This window comes from Petromyzon marinus, chromosome 27 (genome assembly GCF_048934315.1).
Source record: "Petromyzon marinus isolate PM22_M1 ecotype Great Lakes invasive population chromosome 27, UKy_Petmar_22M1.pri1.0, whole genome shotgun sequence".
Classification (NCBI taxonomy): Eukaryota; Metazoa; Chordata; class Hyperoartia; order Petromyzontiformes; family Petromyzontidae; genus Petromyzon; species Petromyzon marinus.
The window spans coordinates 9,704,774-9,731,295 of NC_133693.1; the positions used below are offsets into that span (position 1 = coordinate 9,704,774).

At 49.2% G+C, this 26,522-nt stretch overlaps 1 protein-coding gene across 1 annotated transcript; it reads left to right on the forward strand.

Moving 5' to 3' along the window:
* The first annotated feature begins 429 nt into the window (after positions 1-429).
* Positions 430-26,522, forward strand: LOC116946546 (T-box transcription factor T-A-like). Its single transcript, XM_076070110.1, has 9 exons — positions 430-2,096; positions 3,734-4,237; positions 10,315-10,579; positions 12,113-12,247; positions 12,755-12,816; positions 14,739-14,797; positions 15,822-15,968; positions 21,614-21,698; positions 23,754-26,522. The coding sequence occupies exons 2-9, from the start codon at positions 4,017-4,019 to the stop codon at positions 24,118-24,120; spliced, it is 1,341 nt and encodes a 446-aa protein (XP_075926225.1). The 5' UTR covers positions 430-2,096; positions 3,734-4,016; the 3' UTR covers positions 24,121-26,522.

Sequence of the window (26,522 nt, forward strand, 5' to 3'; positions counted from 1 at the left end):
CCTCATTCATAAAACACACGATAAAAAAAACCTCTCATCACTTTTTACCTAATGTTTTGAGTCTCCTTCCTAAAAAGCGTGAACATCCACATGCTTATTTGCGCCCTTCCCAGCTTGTTAACTACCTCGCTTGGTATGCAGGAGGTCGTGGGTTCGAACCCGATGCTGACGCCTTCTGTATATTTGGAGTGAGTCTTTCTCTCTCCCACTCTCTCTCCCCGTGGTCGCGTTTGGTTTTTATCCGCGTCCTCCCGTCTTTCCTTCACAATTAGAATCAACATGCCCTTCGAGTATTTGTCTGGTCTGAATATCCACACGATGATCAGCCACTTATCGTTGAGCTATTATTCGTGATAGCCGGGTCGCTTCCGAAAAATAGCTATGTAGCTCAGTGGGCCTTACCTGGTAAAATAATAAAACGTTTAGTTTGGTTTAGAGACATGTCGAGGAGCACACGCGATTGGGGAACAAATACGCACGTCACAGAAACCCAATTGTGGACGTTAATAAAAGTGAGTGTGGCTTGGAGCAGGCACCGCGTCTCGAGATGGAGCGGTGGCCGAACCTTCGCGACTTAACGACGGAATCTAGAGCCGAGGGACGGAACGCGCTCGAGAACTCAGTGTTCTTCATTACAAGGCCCTGGTGGCCTTTAGTGCGCCCCCCCCACCCCTCGACAACACACAACATGTCAAAACAGGCGGTGTGGCGGCCCTTACGCTGATGATGTCTTATCGGCGAAAGTGCGAAGACCACTGTGTCAACTCCTGTGTATGGCCACGCAGAGGCGTTCCTCTTACGGGTGCGGCGAATCGGGGCGACCGTCCCGGGTCTTCCGGTATCAGAAGTGATACTTTCGGTTTGGTGCGAAAGGCGTCGAAGGGGCCCCCCCCCCCACCCCACCATGGACGGCCCCCATCATTGTTGCGCCAAATGAATTGTTGCATCGCGGGATCGTGAGATGGCGAAAGAGATGGCGATGACTTCGGGTGACCTTGGTTCAGCAGTGGATAGATCATGGCTTGTGAATAACCCCTTTTGCCCGAGGCGCAGTATAGATGCAGTATTTTCTGCGCACAGCTTGCATTTATGCACGGACGTGTGCTGCTACCGATAACCCAGCGACTTAGACGTTAAACGGGTACGTTTAAAATAATAACAGCTGTCGCGGGGCGGCCACATTCAACTCTGTCGAGAAGCAACGGGAGCTTAACGAGCGAGTGGGCTTGGGCAGGACCACGTCTTGCTCATGGTCGAGAATCATAACGGAGTTGTAGCTACAGGACCGTAACGCGCTCATCTGCTGGGTGGATGGCTTACCAGTCACCGTCGCAGGATCGTGAGAAGTGACTGCGGCTTTGGTGGGGAGGAGGAGGAGGGGGGGGGGGCATTTTCATCCAGCAGTGGATCGAGCACGGCCGACGTGGTACGGCCAAAGCAAGTCAGCATCAGAGGGACAACGACAAACTCAATGGAGCAGCTGCTGCCTTCATAGCGCCGGGCGCGTAACGCCACAAGGGGCGACGCGCTCGCTGATGGGTAGGCGTTCGCGTCGACTTCTCACGAAGCGCATAGTCGGGGGTTGGGGGGGGGATGTTCTCTCGACTTCTCTCCCCGTGACTGTGTGCGCGGACCGAGTGGAGTTCGTTAAGGCAACGACGTCGCTCTCGCTGTGCCTCGCTCAAGACGGCGGGGCCGGAAAGGAGAAGACAAACGAAATCAACTGGGGTCGAGGGGGGCCTGGCTGATGAAGGGAGACTTCGCTAATTCGCGCTTAAATCAGCGCAGCACTTTAATATGCAAAGAGAGGCGACTTGAAAGCGAGTTCGCCGCGATCCAATCCGGCGGCTGCATTCGCACGGGCATCGCGCCGTATAATAGGGGAACATCCGTGGAGCCCCGTGCTTCCCAACCCACAATCAGCACCCACCCCCAGAGTCACTCACTCACCATCAGCCACCCACCCTTGGGACACTGCAGGGCGCTCTGTGCGTGTCTGCCTCTACACGCGGGGAGCTCGTGTGTCGGTGTGGGGTTTTTTTTTTCCCACTCTCTCTACAAATCTACAGATATATATACATACACACACCATAAAGGTAGGTGGTTGTGAGTCCGGCTCTTACATCTTTTATACACATAGACACACACACACACTCGTCACGGAAACAGCACACGACTGAGTGAGTTAATAGACGGTGTGAGGGTTTGCGTGCGTCCGTCTAGGAGGCTGTGTCACCGGTGGCTTATGTCAGGTGCCAGGTAGCGTGTGGTGGATGTTATATCTCAATATATAGGGGGTTGTGTTTTTGCACAGAGACGCGTTGCCTCCGCGGGGGGGGTCTACAAATCGAGTACGCAGGGAGTTGAACGGAACGGCCGGTAGGGTTTAAATATTCTACAGCTTTATTGTTTGTGGGTTTTTTTATTTTACGTGCGGCCATAGATATTTGTAATAAGGATAGTGTTTGCACGTTACGGCATAGGCCGTGAATTATATACAAATATATTATCTACAAATATACGATGTCCACTTATATTGTGACGATTCAGACAGTCGATCAGAGTCGAGTCTGTGCCAGGCTCTATGGGCGGTGTGCTACCTTTTTGTAACGTTCTTGTTGTCGCGTTCTTACCCCGTGCACCTACTGGACATCCGTGAAAAAGAGCTTTATAGCTCATCAGATTCCCCCAGTACGGATACAGATTCTGCATAGACCGGTGCACGTTATTCGCTCCAGCCGTCTTGCCAGCTGCACGTGACATCAGATATCTCGACGTGAGTGGATGTGCCTGTAAAGAGCAGCGACTTTAGAACTTAGTACGCGGTGGAAAGTTTTCCCATTGTCGAAAATAACACCGGTCAGTACTTCACTGCGATACGAACTTAGTCCGCTTGTATGGGACATTGAGTAAGTGTGCGTGCTGTTGTCGATGTGGACATGATACCTCTCTGCGACACAAATAGCTTCATAGAGCTCCATAGGATTCCTCCCGTATAAATAAAAATCCTGATTCTGAAAGAGCCACACTGCACCAGCGGTACGGGTTAACCAAGCGTCACGCCGACACACAAACGACTCGTGCTTGCGAATGATGTCACGGGATCTTCATTTAATTATCTCGAGCAAACTCGTTTCTACGTTATCTTTTTGTGTGTGTGTTTTCGCTTACATGTCAATTCCAGCCAGACTTTGAATTTTTGTTTTAAATATTTAAAAAATATATTTCTACGTCAGGGGCACTTTGTGTGATCCACTCGCAGCATCGGTGTATTCAGTGACGTTTTAAGATATACCCACGATATTACGTATCTTCTGAGTGGGGGAGCAGATGCAGCCTCGCGGAGTTGGTAGACCTGAGCTACGGCTGCGTACGTTCCGGACAAATCCACCCACCTCCTCGTGTGCCGTTTGCCGACCTTCGTGGCTGATAACCGCGACTAACAGCACTTGCCCCAACAGTCTGTTAAGGCTATACGGTGGGCGGGGGGGAGGGGAGGATCCTTTGTCTTTATAGAGATGACATCTCAGCACTTTCAGTGGCGATCGGCCTGCGACCCAAACCGTGGGGGAGATCATTACATTGGCAGTAGCAGCAGCAAAGAGCGGGAGGGCCTTCGGTTGTGGCAGCGTTTCACTCGTAATATAGCCGTGAACCCACGGAGGTGGAGGCAGTGGAGGCGGTATTGGTGTCGTCTCGCCTGAAGCCACGGCTGCGTCTTCGGTCCCCGCAGGGCGACAGCAACAGCTATAGCACGAGGAGCAGCAGCGGCATCACCATCATCATCAGCAGCAGCAGCGGCATCATCAGCAGTAGCGGCATCATCATCAGCAGCAGAAGCAGCGACATCATCATCAGCAGCAGAAGCAGCGAAATCATCATCAGCAGCGGCATCATCATCAGCAGCATCAGCAGCAGCAGCGATATCATCAGCAGCAGCGGCATCATCATCAGCAGCTACATCATCATCAGCAGCGACATCATCATCATCAGCGGCGGCGGCGACATCGTCAGCGATGAGCTCCGCCGGTGATCTGAGCGCCGAGGCGGCGGCGGTGGCCGCGGCATCGTCCCCGCGCCTCGAGCACCTCCTGAGCGCCGTGGAGCGCGAGTCCCGCGCGGGCAGCGAGAAGGGCGACCCCACGGAGCGCGAACTGCGCGTGGCGCTCGAGGAGCGCGACCTCTGGGAGAGGTTCAGCGAACTCACCAACGAGATGATCGTCACCAAGGCGGGCAGGTGAGCCGTGGGGGGCAACGGGGGGGGGGGGGGGCACTATCAACACCAGCAGCACACACACCAGTAGCACCACCAGCAGAACAACACCAGTAGAAACAGCAGAAGTGGAGACACTGCCTATTTGCTGGTGCTAAGAGCCACGCTGCACCAGCAGTAGGGGTACCAAGCGTCTCGCCGACACACAGCGACCCGCGCTTGCGAATGATGTGACGGGATCTTAATTTGATTCTGTTTAGAAAACTCGATTCTAGGTAACTTTTTTGTGCGTTTTCGCTCACATGTCAATTCCAGCCCGACTTAGATTTTTTTTGTTTAAAATATATAACATCTTATAACATACGATAGATATGTATATGCCCTGCAGGGCATTATTGAATATCATGATTTGAAGCTTTCGTGAAAGTCACGTTGGTATAAATTTTTTTCATTCTTTTTTCTATCTACGTGACTTTACCGAAAGAACCAGAGAGTAATTATTGAATAGTCTAACAGAGAAGCCCAGGAGGGTGAATGAGAGAGGGTTTGATGGTGCGGTACTGGTGGTGGTAAGCTGAGCTGGTGGTGCCGGTGGTGGTACTCTTGCTTCTCCTGGTATTTGAATTGGTGAGCAGGAACACTGCGCAGTGTTATTGTTCAGAACGGCGACTGCGCTATCACTCACGGTATTAGAGGTATAGTTCTGGTGTTTGTGGTGTTGCTGAGGCTAAGTATTGTAGGAAGGGCCAGATTAAGATTTTGTAGGCCCCTGGGCTACAGGTACTGTGAGCCCCTCCCCCTCCCCCCCCCCCCCCCCCCCCCAGTAATATTTTCAAAAGGAAAACAAAGTTAAATAAAAATAAAATGTATTTTTACAAGGCTAACAACAAATGAAATTCAGCATTCACAAATTAAATAACTTTTTCTCTGGAGGCCCTCCAGCTGGCGGAGGCTCCTGGGCTCCCCGTGCCTTAATCCGGCCCTGATTGTAGGTCACGACGCTGATGATGATGATGGTGATGACGATGATTATGATGATGACGCTGTTTGTTGTTCGCGGCGCCGTTGCTGACGTGAGCCGAGATGATGACGGTCGTGGTGCTGATTGTCATGGCAAGAACTTTGCTGTTCTCGGGACCGATGGGGGACACTGCGCAGTCTTTTTGCTGACCGGTGGTGCGGCCTAGCGGCAGCGCGCCCACCCCTCGTTGTTGCAGATAGTCGCGGTCGGAGTCCAGCAGGCCGCCCTGATTAATACTGCCGCAGTGTATTTACCATAATACTATTACGACGACGCGCCGTCTGCTTCGCAGTGAACGTTAAAGATCCCCGTGACGTCGTTAGCAAGTGTAGGCCATTGTGTGGGCGGTGTAAAAACGTGTAAACAAAAAATTACCCGCAAATCACTTTGAATATGCGGGTGTCCCTCGCATATCACGCGTCACGCGTTCCTGAAGAAACAGCGCGTACAAACGAGCGCAAATCACGTCGCATCAAGTCTAGTTTCCCATGGACATGCGTGTTATGCAGGGGGTGTATTACGGTAAAGATTTAAAGTATAATTTATTTAAATTATTTTTGCCCTGGATTTAACAAAATATGTACGAATCTAATACCAATTAACAATACTATTATTAACGTGACTAAATTACTTAATAATGACTTTGATAACAAATAATTATTAATATTAAAACGATTACTACTTGCAGAGAATGCTTTAAAACCCCTCTTAACGACGGTGATTGGTTCCACGATTCACGAAAGCGGTCGCTAAGTGATTTGGACGTTAAGCGAGTATAGGAGATACACGCTAAGTGATTTGGACGTTAAGCGAGTATAGGAGATACACGTTAAAGGCTTATTTCCTTCCGATAGCATCGAAAGTTACCCTTTTCCACCCAAAAAATTTACTTTATAATATTTAAACAATGGATATTAATACATAATGATATTAACAACATTATATACACATTATATTAAAAAGAAACGTGGTTAATCAATGCATTCATTAATATTTACTGTACCTACAACAGCATGTTGTTAACAGGGGAATGGTCGGTAAGCGAACACGTTGGGTTCTATGGAGGCACTGAACTACTGTACACTACACTACTATACACTACACGACTATACACTACACTACTGTACACTACACTACTATACACTACACTGCTATACACTACACTACTTTACACTACACTACTATACACTACACTACTATACACTACACTATTGTACACTACACTACTATACACTACACTACTATACACTACACTACTATACACTACACCACTATACACTACTATACACTACACTACTACACACTACGCTGCTATACACTACACTACTATACACTACACTACTATACACTACACTACTGTACATTACACTACTATGCATTACACTACTATACACTACTGTACACTACACTACTATACACTACACTACTATACACTACACTACTATACACTACACTACTATACACTACACTACTATACACTACACTACTATAGGCTACATTACTATACACTACACTACTATATACTACTATACACTACACTACTATACACTACTATACACTGCACTACTGTACACTACACTTCTATACACTACACTACTACACACTACACTACTATACACTACTATACACTACACTAAATACAGCACTACTATAGACTACACTACTATACACTACACTACTATACACTACACTACTATACAATATACTACTATACACTACACTATACACTACACTACTATACACTACACTATACACTACACTACTATACACTACACTATACACTACACTACTATAGACTACACTACTATACACTACACTACTATACACTACACTACTGTACACTACACTATACACTACACTACTATACACTGCACTATACACTACACTACTATACACTACACTACTATAGGCTACATTACTATACACTACACTACTATACACTACTATAGCCTACATTACTATACACTACACTACTATACACTACACTACTATACACTACACTATACACTACTATACACTACACTATACACTACACTACTATAGACTACACTACTATAGACTACACTACTATACACTACACTACTGTACACTACACTATACACTACACTACTATACACTACACTATACACTACACTATACACTACATTACTATACACTACACTACTATACACTACACTACTATACACTACACTACTATACACTACACTACTATAGGCTACATTACTATACACTACACTACTATACACTACTATACACTACACTACTATACACTACACTACTATACACTACACTACTGTACACTACACTTCTATACACTACACTACTACACACTACACTACTATACACTACTATACACTACACTAAATACACTACACTACTATACACTACACTACTATACACTACACTACTATAGGCAACATTACTATACACTACACTACTATACACTACTATACACTACACTACTATACACTACACTACTATACACTACACTACTGTAGACTACACTTCTATACACTACACTACTACACACTACACTACTATACACTACTATACACTACACTAAATACAGCACTACTATAGACTACACTACTATAGACTACACTACTATACACTACACTACTATACACTACACTACTATACAATACACTACTATATACTACACTATACACTACACTACTATACACTACACTACTATACACTACACTATACACTACACTACTATAGACTACACTACTATACACTACACTACTATACACTACACTACTGTACACTACACTATACACTACTATACACTGCACTATACACTACACTACTATACACTACACTACTATAGGCTACATTACTATACACTACACTACTATACACTACACTACTATACACTACTATAGCCTACATTACTATACACTACACTACTATACACTACACTACTGTACACTACACTATACACTACTATACACTACACTATACACTACACTACTATAGACTACACTACTATACACTACACTACTATACACTACACTACTGTACACTACACTATACACTGCACTACTATACACTACACTATACACTACATTACTATACACTACACTACTATACACTACACTACTATACACTACTATACACTACACTACTATACACTACAATATACGCTACTATACACTACACTACTATACACTACACTACTATACACTACTATACACTACACTACTGTACATTACACTTCTCTACACTATACTACTATACACTACACTACTATACACTACTATACACTACACTAAATACAACACTACTATACACTACGCTACTATACACTACACTACTATACACTACACTATTATAGACTACACTACTATACACCACACTTTTATACACTACTATACACTACACTATACACTACTATACACTGCACTATACACTACTATACACTACACTACTATACACTACACTATACACTACACTACTATACACTACACTACTATACACTACACTACTGTACACTACACTATACACTACACTACTATACACTACACTATACACTACACTATACTATACACTACATTACTATACACTACACTACTATATACTACACTACTATAGGCTACATTACTATACACTACACTACTATACACTACACTACTATAGATTACATTACTATACACTACATACGATACACTATACTACTATACACTACAATATACGCTACTATACACTACACTACTATACACTACACTAAATACAACACTACTATACACTACACTACTATACACTACACTACTATACACTACACTATTATAGACTACACTACTATACACCACACTTTTATACACTACTATACACTACACTATACACTACTATACACTGCACTATACACTGCACTATACACTATACACTACTATACACTACTATACACTACATATTGGCCTCTATGGAGGCCCGTCGCTGAGCGATTAGTCGTTACCAGGGGTGTTGGTTAAGAGGGGTTCTACTCGACTTAATGAGGAGTAACTTGAGGGCAGCAGATCTAGGATGGCTACGCCCAGCCCGTGACGCTGGGCGCTGCCATGACGCCATCACAAAATAACGATTCGTTTTTCTCTAGAAAAATGTAATTTGACAATTGCGTGAGTGCGATGAAGTACGACCCGAAAAGATGGATCGCGTAACTGCGTGGCTCGCAATGCGAGGGACGCCTGCACTGCACCTAGCAATCATTGCCTCCCCCCCCCCCCACCCTCTACTGCAAAACACTGGCAGGACCCTCTTTAAAAAGAGTCCATGAGACTCAGCGAGGTTTTCATAGATGAAAAAAAGCAGAATAATACTACTGCTAATAATATGTTTAATAACAATTTGAGCACCATGTACAAAGCGGTCTCTACCTATAATTGTGGTTGTTGCTGTGGTGTGATGGTTATGGTCAGGTGTGATGGTTGATATCAGGTGTAAATGGTTAGGGCCCCCTGACGCCTTCAAACTAAACCGGAAGTGTTGCATCTGACACCGTGACCTCGAAGCGCAGGGCCCCCCAAAATGCGGGGCCCAGGGCTGCCGCCAGCGCGAATGTTGCCCGGTCAGATGATTCATTCCCTCTATGAGCTCTTATCTCATAGAGACTAGATGAGCTCTCATCTGGTCAGATGATTCACTCTATCTATGAGCACTCATCTGGTCAGATGATTCACTCTGCCTATGAGCTTTCATCTGGCCAGATGAATCACTCTATGAGCTCTCATCTGGCCAGATGACCCACTCTGTCTATGAGCTCTCATCTCGCCAGATGACCCACTCTGTCTATGAGCTCTCATCTGACCAGGTGGCCCACTCTATGAGCTCTCATCTGGCCAGATGATTTACTCTGTCTATGAACTCTCATCTGGCCAGATGACCCACTTTATGAGCTCTCATCTGGTCAGATGATTCACTCTGCCTATGAACTCTCATCTGGCCAGATGATTTACTCTGCCTATGAACTCTCATCTGGCCAGATGAATCACTCTATGAGCTGTCATCTGTCCAGATGCCTCACTCTGTCTCCGAGCCCTGGCTGCGAGTGACTCTCCCGTCGCTGTGCTGCGCGCAGGCGAATGTTCCCCGTGATCAAGGCGTCCGTGTCGGGCCTCGACCCGAACGCCATGTACTCCCTGCTGCTGGACTTCTGCGCCGCCGACGCCCACCGCTGGAAGTACGTGAACGGCGAGTGGGTGGCGGGCGGCAAGCCCGAGCCGCAGCCGCCCAGCTGCGTCTACATCCACCCGGACTCGCCCAACTTCGGGGCGCACTGGATGCGCGCGCCCGTCTCCTTCTGCAAGGTCAAGCTCTCCAACAAGATGAACGGCAGCGGGCAGGTGCGCGCTCGTGGTGGTGCTGGTGGTGGTGATTGTGGTGGTGCTGGTGGTGAGCGGTAGTGTAGTGGATAGTGCGCTGCGTTAAAAATCCTGCAACCCGAGTTCGATTCCCGCTCATGGCCGACACCAGTGACGATTATCTGAACCGGTCCTGGGCCTCCTGGTCAGATGACTCCCTTTGACTATGGGCTCTCATCTTGGTCACACAAATCAATCGACTCAGCCTCAAATGAGTACCTGGTGCGGTGTGTAAACATCGCCACTAGAGAGACGAAAGCGGCCAGGCGTGGTCCTGGCCACCCGTCCCCTCGTGTGCCGTTCCGGTCTTCATAGGTGCTCGCAAACATCAATTGCCCCAATAGTCTGTTAAGACTACACGTGGGGCTTTGTCTTTGGTGCTGGTGGTGGTGATGTTTTCGTGGTGCTGGTCTTGATGATGCTGGTGATGGCTATGCTGTAGTGGTAGTGGTGGTGGCATGGTGGTGATGTGGTAGGGGTCATGATGTCAGCGGTGTTGGTGATGGAGTTCACGTAGATGCTGATGGTGATGTTATTGATGGTGTGATGGTGGTGATCTGGTCATAACGTTGTTGGTGGTGATGGTGTTCGTGGTGTTGCTATTGGTGGTGGCGGTGAAATTGCTGATGGTGTCGATGATGGACTCTGGTGGTATGTTTTAAAACCGTCATTCATGCGAATTGCATCTCACAATGATGCGGCTTTAGTAACACCCGTACAGTCTTTCACGTGGGGGCTAAGGAAGCCACAGACAATTGGGGAGACAGGCAGCCAGATCTGCTGGCAGCAATTTCCCCCCAAGGTCTGTGGTCTTACATTGGGGTGTTTGGCGAGATCCACAATGAAGCAGTTGATAATGGTGATGGCATCACAATTAATCAAGTGACACGACAACAGTTGAACGAGTGTTGATTTGTTCATTCATTCGTCAAGCAAAGTCAACTGCTGTCGTTGTCATACTCGTGTCTCGACAAGTATTGATGGCTTTGTCAGGTGCCTTCCCTAAACCGAGGCCCCTGTACGTGAATCATAATTCTTCAATACAATTTTATGACCACGCCATTACAACGATATCAATCAATACATCAATGTCTTAATTGTCACATGGAAAGTCCCATTGAGCCAGTCGCCCAGGTAGTTTGCAATTAATCCAAAAACCAAACGTTTTGTTGCAATATTTTCAATGTTTAATCTGTAAATGCCATGCTGAACGGGCAACATTTTAAAGTCTGTGTGAATGTGGTTGTTGTCGCTGCTACTGCCTGTGCTGGTGGTGGTGGAGATTACGTGATCGTGATGCTTGTGGTGGTGATTATTTTGGCCATGATGATGATGAGGATTATGGTGCATATGATCATGTGGTGACAATGAAGATGTCAGTGTTCAGGGCGAAGTTGGGTAATTGATGAAGTTGGTTGTTCTCATGATGTCGGTGATAATGACGATGGCATCACCAGCGTCGATGGCTTTGTCGTCTATGTGAATCTCATCGTCGTCGTCGCTGCTGCTGCTCAGATAATGCTCAACTCGCTCCACAAGTACCAGCCCCGCATCCACATCGTGCGCGTCGGCGGCGCCCAACGCCTCGTCACGAGCCACGCGTTCCCCGAGACACGCTTCATCGCCGTCACCGCCTACCAGAACGAGGAGGTGGGCAGCACGGGGGCACGGGGTGTGGGTGTATGGGGGCACGGGGCATGGTGACACAGGGCATGGCGACACAGGGCATGGGGCACGGGGCATGGGGCACGGGGCACGGGGTGTGGGTGTATGGGGGCACGGGGCATGGTGACACAGGGCATGAGGCACGGGGCATGGGGCATGGAGATACGGGGTGTGGGTGTATGGGGGCACGGGGCATGGTGACACAGGGCATGAGGCACAGGGCATGGAGACACGGGGTGTGGGTGTATGGGGGCACGGGGCATGGTGACACAGGTCATGGGGCATGGAGACACGGGGTGTGGGTGTATGGGGGCACGGGGCATGGTGACACAGGGCATGAGGCACAGGGCATGGAGACACGAGGCACGGAGACACGGGGTGTGGGGCGTGTGGCACACGTCGCGATGACGTTCGGCGGTCCCGAGGGGATGAGTTTCGTTCCCCGGCGCGTAAAGGTGTCCCTTTGAACGGTGACTTTCTCGTGCGTTTCAGGTCACTTCGTTGAAAATCCTGCACAACCCATTCGCCAAGGGAATTCTGGACGCGAAGGAAAGGTGAGAGTTTGAAGAATCCGTGCGGTGCACGCACTGCACCGTCGTCCTCGGCCGAGTCAGCCCTCGGCTGGAGTTCTCCGCCATCCCGCCGGGGCTCGCGACGCTGCCGCCTTGTCGGGATGGGCACCGCGACGGACTCGCAATCCAGCGGTGGCCAGGTTCAACCTCTCGGCGCGGCGTTCGAAACGACGGAGCACGTTCCTTGAATGCCCGCGCAAGCAGAGTCTTCGCTGCATGGGTTCAGCGCCACGCCGCGGCTGTCGTTGCTCTGCAGGCCGCGTGCGGTCGGGTCAAGCGCGGGGCACTCCCCACCACGTCCAAGGCGTCTGGCCAGCGTGGAAGATAGGCCAAATGTACCCACTAGAGTGGGGGGGGGGGGTCTCTCTGGAGTGACCTCCAGTGGATGGCCCTTCTGCCAGGAATGGTGCGAGCGGGTAATTGCAGGGCTGCGCCTTGAACTTTTGTTACCGTGGGAGCGCATGCTTTACATTAGAGTGAGGACCTTCTAGTCCACTGGACGCCACGGTGGCGAGATGTTAACTACCTCGCCTGGTATACAGGAGGTCGTGGGTTCGACCAGAACCCTGACGCCTGCTGTATATTTGGAGTTTGCATTGCTCTCTCTGTCTCTCCCCGTGGTGGCGTAGATTTTTCTCCGGGTCTTCCGTTATTTCCCTCCACATTGAGAATCAACAAGAGTTTAGATTATTTGGCTGCTATAAATTTCCACGACAAGCCGCGTCGTTGAGCTATCGCTCTGTGGGCCTTACCTGGTAAAAATAAATACTGTTCATATTTTGTGGTTGTTCTAGTTGATTACCATACTCTTTGGTTCTTTCAGTAAAGTCACGTAGGTGAAAATAATAAAAAAAAAATATTTTATTTTATTTTCACCTAAAAGACTTTACCGAAAGAACCAAAGAGTATGGATCCTTGCAGTCACGAAAACTTCAAATCTAAAATTAACTTCTACCAATGTTTACAATGGATACTTGCAACCACCGCAGGGCCCTTGAATTGCGATGTTAATCTGAGCCATTATCTGTGATGTGAACTTGCAAATATCACATTGTTATTATCTTCATACTGGCTAATGCATCGTTGTCGATAATCACTTAGTTTTTTTCACTTAGATACCACGGGCAACTGCACTCTGGATAGACTGGTTCCTGCCATATGACAGTGGAATTGCTACCACTGGCCGAGCAGGGAGATGTTTAACTTGAGACCTGGCAAGTCCTACAGTCCTGTGGAACACGTTCGCATATTGCACTGGAAACCCAGCGACCTTGGTCATCGCGAACATTCGTAGCAAGTGATTTCAGAACCGGTTGCTGAAACCTCCCTCCCGTTCACCAACCCACACTGTTCGCCGTCGTGGTGAAGTACGGTCAATCAACCGCGCCGTCACCGCTTGCAGCAATGGATTGTTGAACAGGCTGTAAATGATGTGTTTATTTTGATTTAAAGCTTTCGCGACTGCAGGGATTCATATTCTTGGTTCTTTCGGTAAAGCACGTACAAAGGAAACAGAATAATAAAAATATAAAACAATAAAATTCTCACGACGCTTTGACTGCAACACAAGCAATCATCATCAGGTCTTCACAGTCGAAACGTCGTGAGAATTGTATTGTTTTATAATTTTTATTATTTTATTGTTTCCCTTCTACGTGACTTCACCGAAAGAACCAATAATATGATGTGTTTATTATTATTATCATGACACCATATTACATATGCAGCACCATTTGTATGAGTAGGTAATCGTAATGCTTTTAATTTTTTAACTTGTTTTTTTATTACAGCTCAATGTGCCGGTGGGGGGGGATAGAAACTGTGCGGACAGCGACTCGATTTCGGCGCGAGCTCGTCACGTTGTTTTAAAAACAGGCAAAACAAAATGTGCGTCTCGTTTCCAGAAGCCACACCATGAAGGACTCGAACGTGAGCGACTGTCCACAGAGTCCGTACTCACACGGTGAGCGACATCTCTTCTTCTCGACAGTAGCAGCAGCAGCAGCGACAGCCAGAATCGGAAGTTGATTTCCCACCCAGTAAAACCCGTAGAGATAAGAAGCTCTTTGCAGACGACATCAAACAAACGAACAAACTTGTACGTATGTATAACTTCCCCGCACCTCCGATAATAATATTGGTAATTAAGTAGTAAAATAACTTTCACACTTAAACTTTAGTGACTTTCATAAGACAGTCAGTTTTAATGAGGACCGAACACTGCCACGCAGCGCAGGGGCATCCGCTCAGGGTGCTTTTGCCGCTACAAATCCGACGAGCTATAAAGCTCTTTGTCACAGATGTCCAGTAGGGGCAGGCCAGACAGTTACAACAACAAACAACACAAAAAGACGACAGGAGTCCAAAGTATAGGAAAGGTAAGCAAATCACACGCAAAAAAACATTTTTATTTGACCAGGTAAGGCCCCACTTGTGCTAATAGCTTCTTTTTCAGAAGCGACGTGGCTTATCACGAATGATAGCTCAACGAAATGGCTTATCACGCCTGGAAATGTGTAGCAGCCAACACTTTAAACGCACGTCGATTCTAAATGCGGAGGGAAAAACCGGAGGCCCCGGAGAAAAATCAACGCGACCACGGTGAGAGAGAGAGACACTCAAACTCCAAATATACAGCAGCAGCAGGCGTCAGGGTCGTGGATGGAACCCACGACCTCCTGCACACCAGGCGAGGTAGTCAACATCTCGCCACCACGGCGCCCCGATATTTCGGTTGGAGGCCCCTTCTGCCAGCAGTGACTTGAGCAGGCAACATGCAGGGCTGCGCCTTTATCGTTATTACATTACAGCGGGTGGGACTGCAAACGACCTCTATACGCACGTTTAGAGAGAGAGAGAGATATCGTGTTGTGACGCTCGCGATTCAACGACGCGCGTGCCGCGAGCGTGGTGGCGGTTTCGGGGGCATGGCGTCCGAATGTCCGAACCGCGCCTCCACCAATTCCGTTTGTCCATTGTTTGTGCAGCGAGCCACGGCTGGTGGATGGGGAAGCCTCAGCCACAGCCGATGTCGCTGGCCCAGGGCACCGCAACGCCGCTGGGCTGCGAGCGTCTCTCCGGCCTGCACTCCCACCGCGTGGCGCCGTACCCCAGCCGCGTGCCAACGCAGCACGGTAACACCTCCCTCTCTCTCTGTTACCATGCCAACCCAGCACGGTAACACCTCCCTCACTCTCTCTCTGTCACCATGCCAACCCAGCACGGTAACACCTCCCTCCCTCCCTCTCTCTCTGTTACCGTGCCAACGCAGCACGGTAACACCTCCCTCCCTCTCTCTCTGTTACCATGCCAACCCAGCACGGTAACACCTCCCTCCCTCTCTCTCTGTTACCATGCCAACCCAGCACGGTAACACCTCCCTCTCTCTCTCTGTTACCATGCCAACCCAGCACGGTAACACCTCCCTCTCTCTCTCTCTCTGTTACCATGCCAACCCAGCACGGTAACACCTCTCTCTCTGTTACCATGCCAACCCAGCACGGTAACACCTCCCTCCCTCTCTCTCTGTTACCGTGCCAACGCAGCATGGTAACACCTCCCTCCCTCTCTCTGTTATAATGCCAACTCAGAACGGTAACACCTCTCTCTCTGTTACCATGCCAATCCAGCACGGTAACACCTCCCTCCCTCTCTCTCTGTTACCATGCCAACCCAGCACGGTAACACCTCCCTCTCTCTCTCTGTTACCATGCCAACCCAGCACGGTAACACCTCCCTCTCTCTCTCTCTGTTACCATGCCAACCCAGCACGGTAACACCTCCCTCTCTCTCTCTGTTACCATGCCAACCCAGCACGGTAACACCTCCCTCCCTCTCTCTCTGTTACCGTGCCAACGCAGCATGGTAACACCTCCCTCCCTCTCTCTGTTACAATGCCAACTCAGAACGGTAACACCTCTCTCTCTGTTACCATGCCAATCCAGCACGGTAACACCTCCCTCTCTCTGTTACCATGCCAACGCAGCACGGTAACACCTCCCTCACTCTCTCTCTCTGTTACCGTGCCAACGCAGCACGGTAACACCTCCCTCACTCTCTCTCTCTGTTACCGTGCCAACGCAGCACGGTAACACCTCTCTCTGTTACCGTGCCAACGCAGCACGGTAACACCTCCCTCTCTCTCTCTCTCTGTTATCGTGCCATCGCAACACGGAACGCCTCCGCTTACCTCTCAGTTACCATGCTAATGCAGCACGGTAACGACTCCCTCCCTCTCTCTCTTGGTTACGGTGCCAACGTAGCACGGTAACGCCTCCCTCTGTCTCGGTTACCGTGCCAACTCAGCACGGAAACACCCACCCCGCTCGACCTCCCTCTCTCTCTCTTTCGCGGTGTTTCGAGTCTCTTCTTTCTCCTGATTATAATTAATCATCATTCGTTCAAATTGTACGTATGCATGTGGATCTTCTTTCGCACCGTATGTACCCAGCCGTGCTAATCGGAGGTGCGGGGGAAGGACAGCAATCTCAACACAAAAAGCAGTTCTAAATAAATAAGTTTTCAATCTAGATGATTTAGAAGTGCGTAGCTCCAGTGGCTTCCTAATATCGGAGGGAAGAGTGTTCCAGACGGCCGCAGAAGCGCATCCGAAAGCGTGCAATGGGGTGCCCACCGTCTTTGTTCGATCGTTAGCCAAAAGCCGCTGCTGCGAGGATGACCTGCGTTGGCGTGTTGGTTTATGCTCCTTTTCGAGATCAGCGATGTATTGTGGTCCATTCATGGCAAGCGCTTTGTGTGTAATGAGTGCGACCTAAAAAATTTGCGTCTCACCGAGGAACCGGCGACAAGCTGGAAGGCTGCCGAGCGGTGAGCTGGTGCCAACAATTGGAACCCCTGCCTTCCCTGGCCCTTTAAAAAATTATTTTCTCGTTTTTAGAGTTTCGCTTTTTCTGCCGTACACAGTTAGCAAAAACCTGTCCGAGTTGCCTCTCACGAGAATCTGTCGCACTACGAATGATGCGCAGTACGGCCGTTTGCATTCTGTTCGCTGAGCGAGAGGTTAAGATCTTTGGAGTGGATTGAAACGTTGCGTCTGCTGAGAAACGTAAGCTGATAGGGCTGAACGATTTGGAGAAAATATCGAATTGCGATTTTTCTTTCAGATATTGCGATTTGATATGCGATTATTTTTTTAAAGTCAAGCTTCAGTTCAATATTCACTGTGTAATAGATTTAAAACATGTGTTGGAGCATTACCACATGATACCATCAACATATGAACTGCTCTATATATCTTGACTTAAAGCTTTCGTGACTGCAGGAATTCATATTCTTGGATCTTTCGGTAAAGTCACGTAGATAGGTTCAAAGAAAATAACAAAAAATAACAAAAAAATACGACGTTTTAATCGCAACACAAGCTGTCGTCTTCAGGAAAAGGGGGTTAGCTTCCAAGGCAAACTGTTTATAAGGGGTTTGAAATGGGCGTATCCCAAATGTCAGCAGCCAATGAGAATGTAAGTGGTGGGCAGCCAACCCGAAGGTGATTAGTTTTCCACCAATCAAAGGGCTGCCAGGTGAAAATGAGCATGTTAAAGAGAGATTAGCATGTTAATGGAAGGTCGCAGAGCTCAATGTATTTCCGACCATCATCACCTAGCCAGTGAACTGGAACACGTACACCGAACTCTCAAGATGAATGGATATTCAGACTACACACTCCGTAAAGCTATCACACCAACCGTTGGGGAAGAACCATCTGAGGACCCAATCAAAACCATCACCTTGCCATACATAGCAGGGGTCACAAAAAAGTTTTCCAAAATCATGAGTACTCCCATTTCAAACTTGCGCTTTCACTCGGTTCACACTCGCACAGTCACTTGGCGCGCCAACCCCTTAGTTGCGGCCCTGCGACATTCCATTAACGTGCTAATCTCTCTACACTTTGGGTCTTTCGGTAAAGTCACGTAGATAGAAAATAATTTTAAAAAATCACGACGTTTCAATCGCAACACAAGCAATCGTCCTCAGGTGAAAAATATATAGCAAGAGAGCTGCTGAAGCAGCAGGGTGTTATATAGGCCTGACATGGGTGCAGCCCAATGGTAAGTGGGCGGGGTTAGAGAAGGAAGATCGAGGGCACCCCAAAGCTGTTTGGCTGGCCATTGTATCGTGAGAGATTAGAAGCGTGTCAATGTAGCCACCGCCACATCGAGGAATGCAACTCGGAGAGTCGGAAATAACTGCTAACATCGGCAGGTAGGATGGAAACATCGCAGCCAGTTATGACTTAAACTGGTTAATAACGTCCTTCCAATGATTACTCAGTTTGTACCCATCTTCTCGGTTGAAATTGTGTCCGTGTTTATATATCTGGATGGCTTCATGAACGAATCTTTGTTGATAGCCAGTAGGTTTGCAGAGTACCTTCGTCTTGGCTATGTATGGCAAGGTGATGGTTTTGATTGGGTTCTCAGATGGTTCTCTTCCAGCGGTTGGGGTGATAGATCCATTCATCTTGAGGGCTTGATGTACGTCCTTCAGTTCACTGGCTGGGTGATGATGGTCGGAAATGCAACGAGCCCTATGGTGTAGAGATTTGATGAGGGAATTCTTCTGGGCTGGATGGTGGTGGGAGTCAGGTTTTAGATAGGCATTCGTGTGGGTGGCTTTCCTGTAGACAGTGTCCCAATGAGCCATCTGGTCTCTTTTATATCTACGTGACTTTACCGAGAGACCCAAAGAGTATGAATTCCTGCAGTCACGAAAGCTTTAAGTCATGCTAATCTCTCTTTAACATGCTAATTTTCACCTGGCAGCCCTTTGGTTGGTGGAAAACCAACCACCGTCGGGTTGGCTGCCCACCACTTACATTCTCATTGGCTGCTGACATTTAGGCCACGCCCATTTCAAACCCCTTATAAACAGTTTGCCTTGGAAGCTAACCCCCCTTTTCCTGAAGACGACCGCTTGTGTTGCGATAGAAACGTCGTAGTGTTTTGTTATTTTCTTTGAAACCTACCTACGTGACTTTACCGAAAGATCCAATAATATGCTCTATATATTCTAATGCAGGATGAGAACTTGAAAGATATGAATTGCTTCCAACATGTATTTATTGAAATGTTTTAATTGAAATAGAACAATCAAACATAGAACAATTGTTAAGTGAAATAAATAAACGTATCATAATAAAAACAATGAAACAATTCCAACAAGAAAGTAATAGGGCTTTTCACATCGCAAAAAGTCGCAGCCATTTGCGATTTGCTAATCGGATTGTTTCAAATTGCGATTAACCGATTTGAAATCGCAATTTTGAAACAATGCGATTTGCTAATGGAATTGTTTCAAATTGCGATTAACCGATTTCAAATCGATTAATCGTTCAGCCCTACGCAGGCAGCTGCCGCGGTGTTAACGGCCAGTGTACTGGGCTTGCAATCCCGAGGTCGCCGGTTTCAATCCCACCTCCCGGCACTTTTGCCACCCGGCAGCATACATTTGGGTACACCGCATAGTGAGTCGTCGGGAAGGGGTCGGCTGTGTGGTGGGGCGAAGTGTGGGTACCGAACCGGTCGTGGGCTTCCCCTCGCTCACCCGCACTCGACCCAGCATGGTTGAGTATGGTCAAACAAGCCCCCATGACCAACACAGGGAGGACTTAGTTCAGCAGTGGTTTGTAAAATGGCTGCAAGTGATGTCGTTATTGCTGCTTATTGTTCATATCTATAATACGTAAAACAATCTATTAATCATATTCTTGGTTCTTTCAGTAAAGTCACGTGACTTTACCGAAAGAACCAAGAATATGAATCCCTGCAGTCACGAAAGCTTTAAATGAAAAATCTATTAGTCCATTAATTATATAGGTATAATACCCAGAGCTTGTGCATAGGAGTGTGTGCGGGGTTTGGTTGTAAGTGTGTGTGTGTGCACGTGTAAGTGTGTGTGTGTGCTCGTGTAAGTGTGTGTGTGTGCACGTGTAAGTGTGTGTGTGCACGTTGTAAGTGTGTGTGCACGTGTAAGTGTGTGTGTGTGCACGTGTAAGTGTGTGTGCACGTGTAAATGTGTGTGCACGTGTAAGTGTGTGTGTGCACGTGTAAGTGTGTGTGTGCACGTGTAAATGTGTGTGTGTGCACGTGTAAATGTGTGTGTGCACGTGTAAGTGTGTGTGTGCACGTGTGTGTGTGTGCACGTGTAAGTGTGTGTGTGCACGTGTAAGTGTGTGTGTGCACGTGTAAATGTGTGTGTGCACGTGTAAGTGTGTGTGTGCACGTGTGTGTGTGCACGTGTAAGTGTGTGTGCACGTGTAAGTGTGTGTGCACGTGTAAGTGTAAGTGTGCACGTGTAAGTGTGTGTGTGCACGTGTAAGTGTGTGTGCACGTGTAAGTGTAAGTGTGCACGTGTAAGTGTGTGTGTGCACGTGTAAGTGTGTGTGCACGTGTAAATGTAAGTGTAAGTGTGCACGTGTAAGTGTGTGTGCACGTGTAAGTGTGTGTGTGCACGTGTAAGTGTGTGTGCACGTGTAAATGTAAGTGTGTGTGTGCACGTGTAAGTGTGTGTGCACGTGTAAGTGTGTGTGTGCACGTGTAAGTGTGTGCACGTGTAAGTGTAAGTGTGCACGTGTAAGTGTGTGTGTGCACGTGTAAGTGTGTGTGCACGTGTAAGTGTGTGCACGTGTAAGTGTGCACGTGTAAGTGTAAGTGTGTGTGCACGTGTAAGTGTGTGTGGACGTGTAAATGTAAGTGTGTGTGTGCACGTGTAAGTGTGTGTGCACGTGTAAGTGTGTGTGCACGTGTTCTCTCACCACCAGCACTGCACCACGGCTCCGCAATGCTTGGCGAGGATGAGAGCTGGGCCGGCCTGCAGGCGCCCAACGCCATCGCGCACTCGCACGGGTACGCAGCGCCAGCCCACACCACCAGCAGCAGCAGCGGCACTAGCAGTGCTACCGCTACCACCACCACCACCACAGTCATCACCACCGCAGTCATCACCAGCCGCAGTGCTACCGCCATCACCACCACCACGGTCACCACCACCACGGTCACCACCACAGTCATCACCACCGCAGTCATCACCAGCAGCAGTGCTACCGCCATCACCACCACCACGGTCACCACCACCACGGTCACCACCACAGTCACCACCACCACAGTCACCACCACCACGGTCACCACCACCACAGTCACCACCACCACAGTCACCACCACAGTCACCACGACCACACTCACCACCACAGTCACCACCACCACCACCATGGTCACCACCACCACGGTCACCACCATCACAGTCACCACCACCACCACAGTCACCACCACCACAGTCACCACCACAGTCACCACCACAGTCATCACCACCACGGTCACCACCACCACAGTCACCACCACCACCACAGTCACCACTACAGTCACCACCACCACAGTCACCACCACAGTCACCACCACCACAGTCACCACCACAGTCACCATCACCACCACAGTCACCGTCACCACCACAGTCACCACCACCACCACGGTCACCACCACCACAGTCACCACCACCACCACAGTCACCACCACAGTCACCACCACAGTCACCACCACCACAGTCACCACCACCACGGTCACCACCACCACGGTCACCGCCACCACAGTCATCACCACAGTCACCACCACAGTCACCACCACCACAGTCACCACCACCACCACCACAGTCACCACCACCACAGTCACCACCACCACAGTCACCACCACCACAGTTACCACCACCACAGTCACCACAGTCATCACCACCAGCACTGCTAACGTCAGCAGCACCGCCACCACCAAAAGACAAAGATCCCCCGTGTAGCCTGTAGCAGGCTGTAGGGGTAAGTGCTGTTAGCGAGCACCTATGAAGGCCGGCACGGCACACGAGGGGGTGAGTGGCCAGCACCACGCCCGACCGCCTTTGTTTCCCCATTGGTGATGTTTACACACCGCACCAGGTACTCATTTGAGGCTGAGTCGACCTAGGAGATGCCTAAAACCGATTCAGATTACCGTCACTGGTGCTGGCCATGAGCAGGAATCGAACGCGGGTTGTCGGGTTCGTAGCGGCTACACCACCGCTCCCCACACTAACAACAACAACCGCCATTCGCCACTAAGTGGCGGTGACGTCACCACGACGCTTGTGCCAGGCTATGTGCACCCCGAGGCCACGTGAAGTGTCGAACGCCCGCTGGCAGGAGGTCACGGGGCAGACCCAGGTGCCACGGGTCGACTGAAATATGTAACCCACACTAACACCACCACCATCACTGCCACCATCAACACCACTGTAATACCGTAAACCAGGATTCTCTCTACGCTTGAATTTCTCTCCATCTCTGTGCGTTCTTCACTATATTGCTCCTCTCGGCATTCGAACCCGTAGCACAGAGTTCGTCTGAAATTGGCTGCAATTCCTTTTCCCGTCTCTCTCTGTCTCTGGCTGTGTCGAAGTGCAACTCATCTCGCAGCGCTGTCTGTTCGCTTCCTGCGGTCGGTTTGCTTGAGGACAGAGAGACGACTCTGACAGTGCAGGGCTTCTCGATGGCAATGAAGTCAATCTAGTATTCAGTATTAACATTTGGACTCCTCTACCACGTTGATCTATAGACTCCATGTACATATTTATTTTGGAAAGGCTGTCATGTTCATACCTTTGGTGTCTGCGAACTTGAATCGATGTTCGCTCACCTCTCTCTCTCTCTCTCTTATTCCTCACCCCAATGCCACACTCACCAATCACCGTGTGCCGACGTGCCAGACAAATGACTGCCATCACACGACGGTGGTGAATGGCCACGACTTGGCCGAGGCCTTCGTCCAGAATCGGATTCATCACGACTGCTGCTGCTGCTGCCGATGATGATCTCAGTGTGCTGACACCTTGCGTCTCTCCCCCCCACCCCTCCCTGTGTGTGCGTGCACCCACCCCCCGTGCAGCCAGTACCCCAGCCTGTGGTCCGTGAGCAACAGCAGCCTCTCCCCGGCACAGCAGCAGCAGCAGCAGTCCGGCCCCACCGCAGGCCTCTCCGTGCCGTTCTTCCGCGGCGGCGGCGGCGGCGGCGGCGCCTCCTCGTCCTCGTCCCCGTACGGGTCGAGCCACGGAGGGGGCCCCCCTGCCGTGTCGCCCTACGACAGCGTCGGCCACCACCACCACCACCACCACCACGGCTCCGAGCTGGCGGGGACCGGCCACCCCCTCTCCTCCTGCTCCGCCGTCATCCCCGTCTCGTCGGGCCCCGCAGACTCGCTGTACGATCAGACGGCCCCCTTCACCTGGGCCATGCTGGCCACACAGGGGATGTAGCGGCCCTGGCGTGCGGAGCGGAGCGATGGCGCGGCGGGGTGGGGGGAGATGAGGTCGCGGGCGCCCTCCGATCGTCGCCCGGAGTCGTCGGAGTTGTTCCGCCCGAGGGAGCGGCGAGGCGGCGCCGTGAACGCGAGCGGTGAAGGGGGCAAAAGGGGCCGAGTGGGCGATCGCGGACGAGGAGCAGCGCACGGCCCAACCGGGGGTGTTGGGGGGGGGGGTGGGGGTGGGCCACTCTCCCCAACCGCACGAGCGGAACAAACACTCGGCCTGCCCTCAGGCCAAAGCAAACCAGGCATGCCAGATCTCAGCAGCAGCAGCAGCACCGGGAGCGGGACACGTGAGCAAACTCCGGCCCTGCTCCTGCCCGGGCCATAGTCACGCGAATCGACCAGACTGTGGCCAGAGGCCTCAACGCTGGCCGCGCCCAGCCAACTGGACTCCAGGAGCGAGCCCTAGACCGCACAGGAGCCAACCAGGGCCTTAACCCGCTCTGGCGCTTGAGCCAGAGGCTCCTGGTCACCGTCTGTTGTTGCGTTTCCACTTTTGCGGGGAGTGGCTGCGCCGCGCCTTCCCGTCGACGGTCCGGAGCCAGTGGCGGGAATTTCACACCCGGCAGCATTTGGCGGTGGATTTTATTTTTTTGGTCGATCGATGAAACTTTTTCTTTTTAAGCCGCCGAACTATTGATTAACGGTGAAGTTGAAATTAAACGTTCGATGCTACGTTGTCGTACTTAATTTGATATATATGTATTAGAACAAATGTGTGTTACGTGAGAGAGTAACCCTGCCTCGGGTGAGCGATGGGGGTGGCCTTCGTTTTTCCATCGGTGGCTCTGAGCCAGTGCGAGAAATTCCACATTCCCTTGGGGGTGGGAGCCAGTCTCTCCATAGGACAGGTTTTCAGAAAAATAACGGTGCTCATTTTATCGACCCCTAAGGGGTGATGGGCTCATGTGTCACCACACCAGGGATTTCAAACTCACAACGTCCTGCCAGACGGAGGTGCCACTCGGCCATATTAGATTACGGATCAGAACCACGCCTTACAAGTTTACGCAACAAACATCATGTGTTTTCGCATGTTTCCACAGTGCTGCAATGTCACCTGATTGCCTGATTACCGTTATAAATAATTTATTTAAAAATTAACACATGTCAGGGTTGATTTGGGGTGGCCAATGAGGGTACATGACAAGTCGTGGATTATTTACCATGACTGTGCAGTATTTTTAAGTGCAGTCAACCTCCTCGTGCGCCTGGGGTTTCTCCTGTCTTCTCCGGTTTCCTTTCCACGTGAAGCCAAAAATATTTTGTTTATTTGTTTTTTACCAGGTAAGGTCCCACTGAACTATGTAGCTCTTTTTGTCAGCAGCGACCTCGCCATCACAAATGATGGCTCAACGCAGCGGCTTATCATCGCGTCGGAATCTATCGCAGCCAAAAACTCCGAACGCACGCTGATTTCTGAATGTGGAGGGGAAATTCGAAGGGCCCAGAGAAAAATCCACGCGACCACGGGGAGAGAGACGCGCAAACTCAAAATATACAGCAGTAGGCGTCAATGCTCGTTCAGCGGAATTGACCAAACTTCGCAATGCAGCAGCGCCCTCTTGAAAGTGAATCTGAAGACTCCAAATTGATTTCCTGGATAATGGGCATTAGTATTTTTGTTCGTAATTATTATTTGATTTCATCTTAGAAATGATCGACTATCACGACGCTCAGAGAGCATCGTGGCATTGTGTCGCGACTTATCAACAACCCTTGCTGCCGCTGCTGCTGCTGTCCACGGATGTACTGTCACCAAAGTTCTCATTTTCCAATTGAATTTGTTTTTGGGTATTTTTTTTTGTTTTACCATTTGCAAATTGTACGAAGTTTGATCTTAAAAATAATCCTAATTTGGTGTATGCTAAGTGATGGTGTAATCTTAAGACACACCGCAAATGTGTTCGTAATGTTGGATGACAGGTTGTCTGACGGTGGTAATGCGAAACAGCGACACACGATTGCCCTAACGTCGGGTACAGGATTCTCACTGAGAACTCTTGGACCCTGGCGAGGCACTGCTGCTGATTTAATAGTTCCAGTTTGTTTATTGTAATAATTGCTCGTGCAACCGGCGAGAGGAATGATGCCACACTCCACTCCCCAAGAGGTGTGCGTTCACAATCTGTGCAAATACGTCTCTCTTTTTTTTAAAGAAGAATATATTTTGTAAATGGTTTCTAAAATGACTTTGTTATTGTTGTTGTTTCGAATAGTCTGAGCGGTAGTCACCACACCAACAGACACACACATTAAAGCTGTAAGATGTGTTTCGAATTGCAATATTGACTTGTAATGTGAAAGTTATTGTCGCTGCGTTTAATTTAAATAAAATGAATGAATTTGGTT